The sequence below is a fragment of the Mustela nigripes genome, chromosome 1, assembly GCF_022355385.1.
Source record: "Mustela nigripes isolate SB6536 chromosome 1, MUSNIG.SB6536, whole genome shotgun sequence".
NCBI classification, from domain to species: Eukaryota; Metazoa; Chordata; class Mammalia; order Carnivora; family Mustelidae; genus Mustela; species Mustela nigripes.
This window is the reverse complement of record NC_081557.1, coordinates 246,594,075-246,609,288: the sequence shown is the minus strand read 5'-3', so window position 1 is coordinate 246,609,288 and position 15,214 is coordinate 246,594,075. Positions and strand designations below refer to the sequence as shown.

Below are 15,214 nucleotides of genomic sequence, written 5' to 3'. Positions count from 1 at the left end.
TAGTCCAGTTACTTCCCTTGATACTTGGTTCCCTTAGAACTTGTCCTTTTCCTTCCTTCCCTCTGAAGTTCATAAAGGAGTACTTTGTAATGGACAGTATCCACTGTTTCTAAACTCAGTGTAGTCTGATGCACCTTGCTACTGACATAAGTCTTAAAAGTCATCAAAATTCACTTGTCATTTTCTTAGTCCTTATCCTATTTGATCTCTTTTTATAGTGAACAGTCCCTCTTCCTCCTCACTCACCTTGTCATTTGCTCTTCCACTGCCTTCCTTGACAATATCTTTATTCTCTGTCATTTTCTCTGGCCCTTGTCCTCCTCCTCATCCCCATGTGTAGATAATTATTCCAAGGATTTGTCTTTGGCCTGCTTCTGTCTTTTGCAGATCTCATTTCTTCAGCTGTCACTTCTGTGCCTAGGGTTTTCAAGTGAAAATACTTTATAAAATATAAAGTACAGGGTTGCTTTATTGTTAATTATCTTATCCCCTGTACTAGCTTCTCTCTGAACTCTAACTTCCCATTTCTCAAAGTTTGCCTAATTCTCTGTTCTTACTGCTACTGATTTCATTCATATTTTCATTAACTTCCCTGACTTCCAGAAGCCACTGAAATTTTCCTGACTTAATTCTGTTTCTTCTGAATCCATGTAATACTGCTTCTAGACTACTTTTGAATGAAGTCCTTATGTCTTGACCTGGTATTCAAGGCCTTGCGTGATCTGACCCAGCCTACTTTTTCAGCTTAATTTCCCTTTCACTTTAACCTCATGTATCTCCTTAAGTTTCAGTCGAACATCTTTTTATTAATATACCCAAAAGGTGGGGATATGTTCTTTTGTGTCAGGCATATCATTGATGTCATGTCAGATACCAGCATCTTCAAATAAGGCAGTTCTCTTATAATGTACATATAGTAATGATAGAACATTACGTATCTGTTTTAGAAGGCAACTCTCCCATGTATGACCATATTGTGATCTTTTTCCCCCCAGAAACATTTAAGAATGCACAAAGATATGTACTAAGGTGTTGTCAGGGAAAAGTTAGCATTTGGCAGCACTCTGGAAATTACACACTAAGTACTTTGTCATTTAATTAGATTTTTTTTTTCTGTCCTATACTTTTTTCTTTTTGCTTAACTGACCATTATGTTTAATTTCAGGCTCTTGATGGTTTTTTTTTAGCAATCATGACAGATGGAAGCATAATATATGTGTCTGAGAGTATAACTTCATTACTTGAACATTTACCAGTAAGTATCCTGTGATCTTTTTCTTATTTAAGACCTATTTTAAATGTTCTAAAGCATGAGGAAGAGGATCTCCAGAGCAATGTCGAACAGTTGTTAGAGTCAGAGGGAGAGCTTTAACCATGTCTCCCTATTTGGCAGTAACTAATATTAACTGCCACTGTGTCTAACCTCTGCCCTTCTTACCCTCATGCTGTTCTCAGTGTTTCCTTTTTAATCAGCATGGCGACAGTGTTGCTAAGTTACTGGAAATACCTTAAGAATAAGTAAATTTGGGGGGAGTTATTTGTTCCTTTTAGAGGAACTCAAGTAATTTTCTCAAAAAAATAACTTAGAATAACATACTAAAAATAATAGGTACAGAGTTTTTGTGTTCTGTGCTAGAAATGAGAATTTGATAATGACCATATTCAGTTTATTTTCAATATGACCAAGTGAATTAGAAAAGAATTATATTGTATAATTTTGATCAGGATGATGAATACCTGAATTATATCTTATTGCTTGCTGTTTTATTAAACGTGTATTTGTTGACTACTCTGTGTCACACTGTTATGCTGGGTGCTGTGCTGCAGTTGACAGTTTTTATGAATTTAAAGTTTTTATTTAAAATGTAATTGTTTAAAAAATGTAATTGTTCTTATTTAAGATAGGACTTGTAGTGTAAATATTCTGAAGTTATTTATAAATTACTCTTAAATTGCCCATCTTTTGAAGATTTATAAGAATACAAAGTAAACTCTTCTATAAAGGTCTCTTTCAAGAGATAGCAAAAAGCACTATCACCCTTCCTTTGATTATTCTGCTACTTTATATGTTACCAAAAGAATAGACTCCACACTTAAAGATCAGATTCTACAGCACGCCTAGTTAGGATTTAGGTCTTTGATCATTAATGTTTTTCTTCTCAATGCAAACCCTCTTTGCCCACACATTCCCTCCTGTTTTTTTTTTTTTTTTAACTTTTAATTTTAGAACTGGTTTTATATTTACAGAAAAATGAAGAAGATAGTACAGAGAGTTCCCATACGCTGCATGCCCAGTTTCCTCTCTTACTCACATCTTCTGGATCTTTTTAGGTGATTGTGTAAGCCAAAGCTTATAGACTGGCAGGTGTATTATTTTGGCAGAGAAGATTGCTAGTGATCCCGTAGACCCATTTCATTTCATTCTGAGTTAAGAGTAGCCTTTTTTTAAAACAGTTTTTCGCTTTTCTCTGCTTACTGTACTTTCCCTCACATCACTGACATTGCTGAATTATATGTTATTTAATGATTTGAAAACATAAGCACAAGTGTCTTTTGAGAAAATGAAATAATACTTGTTTAGGATTATGCATAATAGGAGAAAACAATATGTGCTTTCCTATTTTGAGTTGTCATTAAAAATTAACTGTAACAGGGCACCTGGGTGGCTAGTGGGTTAAGCCTCTGCCTTCGGCACAGGTCATGATCTCAGGGTCCTGCAATAGAGGCCTGCATTGGGCTCTCTGCTCAGCAGAGAGCCTGCTTCCCTTGCTCTTTCTGCCTGCCTCTCTTGTCTACTTGTGATCTCTCTTTCTCTGTGTCAAATAAATAAATAAAATCTTTTTAAAAAATTGAGTGTAACAAAGAGTTTAAAATATTTTTTTCATTTTAATATGAAAACCTTTTTTGTCTAAAATAGAATATTGGCTGTTGCCTGAAAGGCAAGAAATATTAGCAAATCCCCAAATTAGGCTTTAGTGTTTATAATTCAGTTCTCTTGAGAAATTAGAATTTGCCATCTTAGTGTTCACTGGGACTTAAAATTTTTAAATCCTAATTCTGACTATAAAATTATAAAACTGATACTTTAGGTCCTGCAAAAAGAATATTTTTCTTTGTCACTTCATACTTATGAAATTAACTTAGGTACATTTTAACTATTTGTGGCTAACAATTAGGAGAAGGGATTTTGTTGATTTTTCCCCCCTTCTTGGTTTGACATTCTGTGACAAAATCATAGGGTCATAGAACCTCAGCATCAGAAGGGATTTTAGACCTCCTCAGCCCAGCCTGCCTTTATGTTATCAGCAGACATGTTCCCAGAGAAATTGGATTTAATTATACAAACATTTAGTAAAAGTGGCAACACAAAAAGTCAGGCCTCTTGACTGGGAACTTAAAATTGGTTAACACTTGACAACTTAAGACTTGATTTCCTCACACTTGCTTAAATGTGCTCCTGAGAGAGAGCATATTTTAAACTTGTAATCACCTGTAATGTGGGGCGGGGAGGGGGGTGGGGGTAGGAGAATGATTAACCGTGTTACAGTGTGACAGAGTCCAAGAGTGAAAGTGCTGCTCTGAAGATACTTTTCCTTTCCTTTTCTGTTCTTCTTAACTTGTTAGTTGGGAAGTATAAACATAAGTGTGTTTTAAGAAAGTCAGTACAGACTTTGGTATAAATATAGTATGCCACAATATAATTTAGAATTTTTTTGAATAGTTATATAATGATTTTGAAAGCTTATTTGATAGGGCCAGAATTTTTGTTCCTGTTGCCTGTACCAAAAGAACATAGTTATTATATCCAACATATACTTGACATTTTTCTCAGAGGAGCTTTTAATCCTTTTTAAGCAACTTGTGTTTATATTTCCAAACTAAAAGCAATTATCTGACTGTTGGTTGTCTCCCTGAAAGAAAAGGAAATTGGTGGGAGTGAATAGTTTCCGCTTAATGGTCTCATTGACCTACTGTAGAGAAGAACAGAAAGACCTGAATGATCGAGTAATTCCGTTCCTGGGTATTGACCCAAATAAAACATGAATACTAGTTCAGAAAGATACATGTACCCCTGTGTTTATTGCAGCATTATTTAGGATAGCTAAGGTGTGGAAGCAACCCAAGTGTTCATCTATAGATGAATGGATGAAGAAGGTGTGGTGTGTATATATATAATGGAATACTACTCAGCCATAAAAAAGAAGGAAATCTTGCCATCTGCAACAACATGGATGGACCTAGAGGGTATTAAGTTAAATAAGTCAGAGAACGACATATCCTAAATAGTTTCCCTTATGTGTGGAACCTGAAAAAGAAAAGAAATGAATAAAAAGATCCCAATAGACTCTTAAACACAGATAAGAAACTAATGGGTGCCAGAGGAGATGGGGGAGGATGGATAAAATAGGAGAAGGGGATTAAGAGGCACAAATTAACAGTTTAAGAAAAGGAAAGAAAGGAAACAGGCTGTTGATTTAGGTCACATTATAAACAGCAGATTTTATATTTCTTCTTCATGAAAATGATTGAGAGGGATAGAAGGATCCAGATAGCTACCATTTTCTTTTCTTTTCTTTGAATTGTGTTTGGGAACTGAGTGGGTGGTATGCCAACATCAAGTATGATTACCTTCATTTAGAGATTTTAAATGTAGTGGTTAAAGGAAAGTTTGACACATTAATTAATTCATTAGTTGCCTGCTAACTCTGACATTTCAGATTATCAAGTGTCAGGGGAAGCAGAATGGTGGGGAAGCATTACCTGTGACCATACCACTCTATACTAGCCATTCATATTTTCTCTATAAATATGAAACCTCCTATAAGTTTATAGGTGGAAAAGCAAGGGTAACATGACTCACATCATAATTTACTGGAATAGAAGAAATTGAAGATAAGAATAAATAATAGAAAACAATAATCATTTCCAAAATGAAAGTTTTAGTTTTTCAAATTGGTGTCTTATTTTTCTGTTAAGACAGTTTTTATATTGGTACCAATGCATAGATTATTGATACTTTATTTCATCAATAAAAAGCAGTTTTCTAGCTTTTGTTCTTATTCATGCTTCAATTTTTAGTTCATTACTTCTGGAGATTTTTCTTAAAGTCTAAAAAAATCTCCAGAAGTAATGAACTAAGATTTAAGAAAAAACTCATTAAAATACAGATATATTTTTGGTATGGTTATCCCTTAAGCTTTATCAAATAACTCCTTAGCCCAAAATATTTTACTGTATTGATGACACTTATGTGCAAAGCATTGTGCCAGTGCTGCCTTGATTTGAAGGACAGGAGATAAAGGTGTAAGAGATAGGGCCCTTTTGTTCACTCATGGGTTAGCAGGACATAGACATTAAAATATAGCCATTTTTTTTTATGAAAAAGGAATGATATGAGTAATAAATACTAAAGGAATTTTATTATTTTTACTGTGGATTATGGTGTTTAGAGAATGCTTTTTTAAAAAAATTCATTTCAGGGGTAGAATTTAATGATTCACAGCTGTGTGTAACACCCAGCGCTCTCATTACATCAAGTACCCTCCTTAATGCCCATCACCCAATTATCCCTTCCCCTCCAGCAGCCCTGAGTTTGTTTCCTAGAGTTCAGCATCTCTTATGGTTTGCTTCCCTCTCAATTTTCATCTTATTTTATTTTTCCTTCCTTCCCGTATGTTCCTCTGCCTTGTTTCCTTAAATTCCACATATGAGTGAGATCATATGTTAATTGTCTTTCTCTGACTGACTGATTTCACTTAGCATAAAACCCTCTAGTTCCATCCATGTCGTTGCAAAGAGCAAGAAGAGAATGCTTTTTTGAAGGAAATAATTTGAATTAAACTTTGAAAGGTAGAGAGTACAAATCTGGAAAGAGGAGGGAAGGATATTCTATTTCATGGGGCGGACAGTGAGGGCTAGAAAAAAGAAAATGTGTGGAGAGAAGAAAAACATCCCTTTCTTACCTCTCACTAGCCCCCATGGTTGGTTTTTATTGTTCGTTGAGGGTTTTTTCCTTTGTTTTGCTTTTTTTTTTTTCCCCTTATAACAAAGTGTTTAGTGTTTAAAATAGAAACAGTGGAAATGCTTTGGTTGAATGCAGGGGCATAGACCTTTAGCCCGGCCTCCACAACCCCTTCACACTCCCCTTGCCCTTCACCCCTTCCTCCACAGTTCCTGGCATACCACTTCACTGTTCCCAGAATTCCATGGGGCAGTTTGAAAATGTAGAGAAACCAAGTCAAATGGACTGGATTTAATAGGAAATGTGAAGTCACTGAAGTTTTGTTATGATTCTTTTAAAATTATTATTATTATTTTTATTTATCTGAGAGAGAGTACACATGTGCCTGAGTGCGGAAGAAGGCAGAGTGGGAGGGAGAAGCAGACTCCCTGCTGAGCATGGAGTCTGAGGCAGGCTTGATTCCAGGACCTTGAGATCATGACCTGAGCCAAAGGTAGATACTTAACCAAGCGAGCTACCCAGGGGCCCCTCTTTAGTAGTCCTCAAGGATAGGAACTATCTTAACCGTTTTTTATTCCACAACCATGGCACATCACAGACAACCTGATGTTTGTCAAATTATTTTTGGTTACTAAACCATGGTTAAAGCCATATTTTTAGCAAGGATTGTAAAGCTTAACATACTACTTGCCTCTTTTGTTATCTAAAAGCAAGGCTTTTTGTCAGTGGGATGCAGGATAGATGGCAGGAAAAAATGAAATAAAAAAGAAAAGACACACTAGACAATTGAAATAACACCGAAATCAGATCTTCTCTTCACTTAGCCAGTGGCTAATGCTTTGGTCCTTTGTTATAGTGTACACCACCATAATTTACCAGAGGTTTGGATATGTGGTAAGGCTGTATCTCCTAGCCAACGATACTTGTATTAAACCTTCTTAGTCCTGTTCTATAGTAAATGTTCAAATTTGGTGGAACTCACTTTTGCAAATAATTTATCAGACTTTCACAGTCATATTGATCATTGATCTGATGACGCTCATAGCAGGGGCATGGAAGTCATGTTAACCTTCTTCCACCTTCTCTTGTTTTTTGAGCTGTGCTTTATAACTTGGAATTTGTCAGTTTTTATAGATGATTGAAAGTTAGCTATATGCTCATGTGGTGTTTTAAGAAAGATGATATACTTTTAAAATAAATGTACTTGAATCACTAAAATTATTGTGTTTTTTAAAAATTTCTTTTTTAGTCTGATCTTGTGGATCAAAGTATATTTAATTTTATCCCAGAGGGGGAACATTCAGAGGTTTATAAAATACTCTCTACTCATCTGCTGGAAAGTGATTCGTTAACCCCTGAATATTTAAAATGTAAGTAGTCACTGTCAAGCAAAAAGTTAAATGTATTTGGTTGCACTTTCCTTTAGTTTTATAACAAACACAGTTTAGCTTTTGTAACAAACACAGACATGTCAAACCATATCAACACATAGCATCATGCCATATACCCTATTAGATCCTTTTTAAATATTAATATATACATAATGGAATTATGACCATATTAAAAGTCTGCACTCTCTTTCAGGGTATATTGAAACCCACTCTTTTTTGTTGTAATAGTTTTGCCATAAAAATATATTTCACACAGAAGTGGAGCCTGGCAATAAATTAAGAAAAAATATTTTTGTATGTAATGAGAGAAAATAGTCTCATTTTTACCATCACTGACCAATTGAACACTGGAACTGTAGAAAAAAGTAACTTCTGTATTTCAGAATATTATTATGTAAAGGAAATTGCTTTATTAATTAAACTGAATTAAGTTATCATTTATTGTATATATTTAATATGCCTGGAACTTGGGCTATCTCATAAGAGTGCCAAGAATAGTGAAAAATAGTCCTTGCCTTCAAGAAGTACAAAATACTGTGGTATAATTAGACATTTCTCTTAGATTCATTTGACAAATTAATTTGACCAGACTGTTTCATTTTCTTCACTAAATTACCCCTTGTTTAATCTGAAATTATTATAACACTGTTTAGTATTTAATCACTTTTTTTTCGTGATTTAAAATATTTGAGTTTTCTGGTAATACTACTTAATCATTTTAAAAGTTATTTTTATTTTGAACCCTGAAATTCTGTAGCATACTTACTAAAAATAGACACACACACACAGACACACACACTCACCTTTATGTGTAACTATGTGTGAATGTATATCTTTGTTAAGAACAGATTAGAAGGAGTCAGGAAGAACTAGAGATAAGGAGAATCCATTTGAAGCCTAGTTCTTATGACATTGACCAATAGACCATTCCAGGAAAGAGATCTGGACTGGACACAGAGGCAGTTGTGTGTCTGTAAATAGGGCTTGACATCATGGATTGAATGGCACTGTTTAAGGTAAACATATAGAACAAAGAGAAGAAAGTTGGAACTCTGGGCCATAGCAGTAGGTGAACAGAGGAGAGATGGTCCACTTTAGCGACCTTTGTAAGGGCAGAATTGACTAGAGAACTGAATGCAGGCAAGCTTCTGGCAGAAAGACAGCTCTCAGACTTCTGCTTCCAAGATCAGAGGTGAGGTTGGCAACAGTACTTTTTGATAGAGAAAAGTTTTAATTAAATGACTTCCTGACCCCCTGGTTAAACAATTAGTATACAAAACAAATTTATTTCTCTCCCAAAACTGTTGATGCCAAGTGAATAATGTGATATATAACAGGGAAAATTGCTTAGAAAATTCAGGATCCTGCAAACTGGTCGTTTGGGCCATAGTGAAGATGGGGTGGTACAGGTGGTGTGATTTGTGTCCAGAGAAGGAAATTGGGCTCACTAGTTCATCCTAAGGAGTTTGAGTTTTATTTTTTACATAATGAGGAGCTAGTGAAAGGGATTTGCGGGAAAACAAAAAATGTGGTCTGAAAAAAAGTATACCTCAGGTGAAAAATTTTGGAAGGACCAGACTGGAGGTAAGAATAGCAATAGAAGTAAGGGTGGAAAGAAAAACCTATATATGAGTGTTGAGTAGATGAACTCAGGAGGACTTGGCATTAGGCACAGGTGACCAAGTGGCCAGGGATCATCAGTAAGGAAGGTTTTAGGAAGAAAGTAGTTAGATCTGCTGAGTTTGATAATAAAGCCTTTTGTGGTAATGACAGAAGAGTATGAGTTTGATGCTGTGAGTAAAAAGAGGTGTTACTAGTCCTTGAGTGCTGAAATAATGATGAGAAGGTACTATTAGTCTAAGAGTAGTAGGCAAGATTGAATTCTAGTGGCAGGAGTGTAGAAGCTTAAAGAATACATTTTGCAGCTACCGGAATGCAGAGTAATTTCTCTACTAAATTGGTGGTATTGGATGCTAAGTTGGAAAAAATGACTAGTGAGAGCTTGGTGAAATAAACAGCAGGTCCTGGTGACAGATTGGTTTTGGGGCATATGATAGAGAAGAGACCAAATTGGTAGGGTTTCCAACTGGGGAGAGAACACACATAAGACAGAGGAGAACAGCTGGCTTAGAAGAAAGAGGGATAAATTCACTTCTAGATATTTCGAGTTTAAGTTGCTTGGTGGGACAATCAAGTAGAAATGTCCTAAAGCAAATAATGATATGACATTTGGTCTTAAACATAAAATGTTAGAATTAGAGAGAGATTTAGGAGTAAATAAATTTACCAATGCCAATAAATTTACAAGGGGATAGTAAAAGATAAAAAAGAACTCTTGTGAATGCTCATAGTTTGAAAATTGATGGAGAGTTTATGGAAATAGTAAGGTAGGAAGGTTAAGTTTCGTGTTATGGAGATGAAAATGTAATGAGTCTTAAAGAGGTAGAAACAACGAGGAAAGATCACTGATTGTATTGTTAACTCAATACAAATGTTGGTGATCTTAAAAAGAAATTTCTTCAGAGGTGTAAGGACTAAACACCACATTTCATGAAAATTCAGGGAGATGAATCTATGGAAATAGAGCACGTAATAAAAAGGAAGATCTATGATCCTAAAAAGAGTAGCATGAAAAACCCTTTGTTTAAGGTGGAAAGACCTCAACAAATTTTAAAATTGGAAAGTAAGGGCCCAAAGAGAATGTATGGGTGCTAAAGGAATGAATGACTGTGGAGTAGCCCTAGTCCTAGAAAAGGTCGGAAAGACTTCGAGGTGGAGAAAAGCATTAGCTTTGTAATGGAAGCAAAACCTTTCTTTCACATGAGAGTGAAGAATGAGATGGAAAAACAGATGAAAGTGGGGAAATATACAGTTGCTTATAACAGAAGATATGTCTCCTCTATTAAGAATAAGATGAGATCATCTTCTAAAGATATTTTACTTTTATGAACTAAACAAAATGTCATTGAGGACTTCTGTTGGAGAAATTAATGATTATAAACTTACACAACTTTTATCATCTTATAGATCATTCGTTATGACAGATCACAAATATATCACATTTTTTCTCATTTCAGCAAAAAATCAGTTAGAATTCTGTTGCCATATGCTTCGAGGAACAATAGACCCAAAGGAGCCGTCTACCTATGAATATGTGAAATTTATAGGAAATTTCAAATCTTTAAATAGTGGTGAGTTAAAAATATAGTGAATTTTAAGTTGGTTCTTTAAACTTTTAAAGACACAGATGTTTGAACATCAATAATAACTAGATTTTACTGGAGTAACTGATGATAATTATTTCCTTATTTTTTTAGTATCCACTTCAGCACACAATGGTTTTGAAGGGACTATACAATGCACACACAGGCCTTCTTATGATGATAGAGTTTGTTTTGTAGCTACTGTGAGATTAGCTACACCTCAGTTCATCAAGGTATGTCTCTATTTTCCAAAGAGGATTTCACTTCATATTATGAGAACTAGCTTTATGTAATTTTTTTGTTGTTTCCAGAATAACTGATAGTTCTTACAAACATTAAAGCAGTAATGATCATGAGCCATTAAATATACGTGCTTGTGATAATTTTTTTAAATTTAAAATCAGTTAATTAACATATACTGTTTTATAAGTTTCAGAAGTAGAATTTAGTGATTCATTAGTTGCATACAACACCCAGTGCTCTTTACTTCCAAGTGCCCTCCTTAATGCATATCACCCAGTAACACCATCCCCCAGCCCCCAACCCCTCTAGCAACCCTCAGTTTGTTTCCCAGAGTCAAAAATCTCTTACGGTTTCTCTCCCTCTCTGATTTCATCTTAATTTATTTTGAAGCAAATGAGTTATCAAGGCACTCATTAAATTATAACTAATTTAAAAATACATATCCTTTGCAGTTAACCAGTGGTTATATATCACCACTGTCCTGCTTTTGTGCAAAGTGTTAGGTTACTTTTTTATATAGTTCACAATCTATACTCAAGGGGAAAGACGAAAAATTTAGGTGATTTTTAAAGATTGCTTTTGAAATTTTCTTTTGAAATATGTAAGTGACCTTTTACCGCATATAATTTTACCTTTTTAATTTTAAAATTCAGTTAAATAATTTATTTTATTCCCTGGGGCTCAAGAAATAGATGATTAGTAGTAGACACTAAGTCGGAAAATAGTTCAGCCACTAGAAAGTGGCTTGAAATAAGCCAGGCTAAGATTTTAAATTTAGAGGGAGACCGTATTCTAGAAGTAGCACTTTGAGAACCTTAGTCCAGTCTTGTTCTGCTTGTTCTGTTCTTAGGAAATGATAGCAGCGGCTAACATTTGCTGATGGCTGCGTACTTCATATGTACAGTCTCATTTAATTATTCTGATAACTTTATAAGATAGATGCTAGTATGGACCTCATTTTATATGTAAGGAAATTGAGGCTTTGGGAAGTTACTTGCTCAAAGTCGCAGCTGTTAAGTGGTAGATTAATTAATTGATTAATACTTGCTCGAAGTTGCAGCTGTTAAGTGGTAGATTAATTACAATTCCCATTTTCTCAAAGCCCAAACTCTTAATTCACTTCATTGTGCTGTAGGAGGTCATTCAAGGACACAGAGGAGGTTGGACTGCATTGCTGAGTATGACTAGGGTCTAGGATTATTGTGAGTGGAGGGCATAGGGATGGTGGAAGATGAGATTAGACCAGGAAGCGGAGTCCAGAAATAAAATATGTTTCTTTGTTGTTTCTCCATGCTAAAGAGTTTAAACTTTATCCTAACCGAAGGAGAAATCATCAAGGTTTTTAAGCAGGGAAGTCATAATCTTACTTGAGTATCAGAAGGTAACTGTGGCCAGAGTAAAAGACGAGTTAAAGAACAGGGAGACTTGTCTGGGGAGAAGCTATGGCAATAACATGAGCCAGAGATGGCAAGTCTAGAGTCTAATAAGACCCTGCAGATGGATGGGATTACATAGTTGTTTTTTTGTTTGTTTGTTTTTTTAAATTTAGAAGGTGAAATTGAAAGGATTTGGTAACAGCCCTTTAGGTGGTTTTTAAAAGGGGAAAACGAGAGTGTCTTGTGACTATCAGATTTCTAGACTGATGGCACAGCACAGGTATGCCTCCAGGAACGAGATACAAAACTGTGTGCATATAAGGAGTAAGGCAGCTAGTTCATTTTAGGACATACGGAGTTTGTGATGCGTGGGGACATCCAGACAGAAATGTAGAACTGTAATTCAGGAGAGAGATCTGAATTTAGAATTAGGGTTTTACAGGCATGTGAGTGAATAGAGAAATATGTTGACTGAGAAATACTTTCCAGAATTCTACATGTTTATTGTCACATTCTTTAATACTAGAAAATTAAAATGTGATTAAAAAATAATTTAGGGAAAAATGATCTAATAATGAGTTTCATGGCTGACAATATTTAGGATTCTCCTAAGGGCACAGAACAGTATTTCTAAATTTTAATTAATTTGCTTTTAGGAAATGTGCACTGTTGAGGAACCTAATGAAGAGTTTACATCCAGGCATAGTTTAGAATGGAAGTTCCTATTTCTAGATCACAGGTAACTTCATTTTAAATTCAATTAAAAGCTAAAAGTCACGTAAGTCTTGAAATTAATGGGTTTCAGGGACAAAATTTTTCTAATGAGATGTTCAATCCATTATCCATTTTTCAAAACTTAAGATTGCCCCCAAAGCTGATTTCTTTTTTTAAGATTTACTTTATTTTTTATTTTTTAAAGATTTTTAAAATTTATTCATCTGAGAGAGAGAGATCAAGCAAGAGTGCAAGCAGTGGGAGAGGGTCAGAGGGAGAAGGAAAAGCAGGCTCCCCACTAAGGAGCCCAACACGGGCTTGGTCCCCAGACCCCAGGATCATGACCTGAGCCAAAGTCAGATGCTCAACCGACTGAGCCATGTGCCCCTCAAAAACTGATGTCTAGTTGAAGTATTTCTTATTATGGAAAAGTTATAATATTGATTGTTTTCTAATTTAGGGCACCACCTATTATAGGATATTTGCCCTTTGAAGTTCTGGGGACATCTGGCTATGATTACTATCATGTGGATGACCTAGAAAATTTGGCAAAGTGTCATGAGCATTGTAAGTAGATTTTAATGTTGCTGGTGATAATAACTGCTTCCGGTCAACTAAATAGTGTAATAATAGAGGGTGGTAAAATGCAGACTTGTAACCATTTTTGTATTTGTTTTAAAAAAATACTGGAAGATTTCCTTTTTTGGAAGATTTTTACTTTATAGCCAATCCAGTAGGAATTGTAGATCAAGCTTAAACTTGTTTCTGTTTTACATATTTTAATCTGTAATAGTAAGTACAGGTTTATAATATGGCATCTAATGAACCTTGTTTTTGAAGTGTATAAGTTCTAAATCCAGAGTAAGAGAAATAGATTGCTTTGAAAATTGTATATGTCAAAATACTGTAACCTTAGTTCATGAGTTTTAATACCCAGGCATGTAAGTCTGCCCAGGAGGCGAGTACACATTTAAAGAAACTCTTAGAAAGCCACAATGAATGCTTAATATGACCTGCTGTGTTGTGGTTATTAGCAGCAGGAACAGTAGCCCCTCGTTGTGCCTGGCTGACACAATTCTAAACGATTTATGTATGTTATCTCTGTAGAATCTCTGTAGAATAACATATTCTTACAACTGATATATATGTTATTGAAAAGCCTGAAGAATTGTGTTTATAGATTTAAATATAAATGATAGCTTTGACTAAAAACCAGATTCATAGCTAATGATATGAATCAATAAATTTTTTCTCTTTTTCTTCTTAGTAATGCAATATGGGAAAGGCAAATCATGTTATTATAGGTTCCTCACCAAGGGACAACAGTGGATTTGGCTTCAGACTCATTATTACATCACTTATCATCAGTGGAATTCAAGGCCAGAGTTTATTGTTTGTACTCACACCGTAGTAAGGTAATAATCCTTTTATAGCATTTCTGAATTACAGAAACACTGATAGTTTGGCAATGTAATTTTTAGGCATAACTTGTTAAGAACTACAGTGGTCTTTCTCTTAATTTTTTATACATGTTTTCAATGCATTATTAAAGGCATTATATGGAGATAGAATGGAGGTAATATACATATATAATTCTTGACGTAAATGTCATAGTTTAGAGCAGAAGCTGTAACTGTCTTTTATGTCCCAAAGTCCATCATGTAAAAGGAGCACTGGAGTAGATAAGCATACTTTTCCTTTATTTAATTCTTCTTAAGTATTGTGAGTCACAGATCATTTACAGAGATACCTAGGTTAAGATAGAACACTATAGATGTGTTGTAAGTTTGGTAGTGCATAACAAATACCGTGGAATCTGTGATCAACAAGTAAGACACAAAACAAACACGGAACACATCTCTACAGTATTTTAGGTGAATGGTTAAGCACAAAAAATCTGTTTTTTTTTTTTTCCATTTGTAGTTATGCAGAAGTTAGGGCTGAAAGACGACGAGAACTTGGCATTGAAGAGTCTCTACCTGAGACAGCTGCTGACAAAGTAGGTATTTTAGAGTTTTAAAGAAAATTATTTTTTTCCAATGAAAGGCAAGACTCAATATAAGAAAAGCATTTTTTAAATATTTCATTGCCTCACCTGTGACAGGGTTATAAATTATATGTTACTATTTATTTTTATTTTAAATTTAATATTTTAAAATCTTTTCTGCTTCTAAAAAAGATTTGAAGGGCCTCCTATTTAGTGAGAGACATATTATCTCAGATTTAAACTACCATTTACTAATCTCCTGCAATGTGCAAGGCTCTGGCTAGTTCTTCATATGAAGCATGAAGAGTCATTTATTCCTCAGACATCTTTATCTCATA

General features: G+C 34.8%; 1 protein-coding gene across 5 annotated transcripts in view; it reads left to right on the top strand.

Annotated features, from left to right (window-relative positions):
• Nucleotides 1-15,214, top strand: part of CLOCK (clock circadian regulator) — a 135,845-nt gene that overhangs the window by 88,871 nt on the left and 31,760 nt on the right. For all 5 annotated transcript variants that reach the window (XM_059384205.1, XM_059384200.1, XM_059384184.1 and 2 more), the window contains 8 exons: nt 1,166-1,255; nt 7,212-7,332; nt 10,431-10,544; nt 10,671-10,789; nt 12,832-12,914; nt 13,350-13,456; nt 14,157-14,304; nt 14,813-14,888. In XM_059384205.1, coding sequence (XP_059240188.1) covers nt 1,166-1,255; nt 7,212-7,332; nt 10,431-10,544; nt 10,671-10,789; nt 12,832-12,914; nt 13,350-13,456; nt 14,157-14,304; nt 14,813-14,888 — 858 coding nt within the window. The remainder of the gene's footprint in view (nt 1-1,165; nt 1,256-7,211; nt 7,333-10,430; nt 10,545-10,670; nt 10,790-12,831; nt 12,915-13,349; nt 13,457-14,156; nt 14,305-14,812; nt 14,889-15,214) is intronic.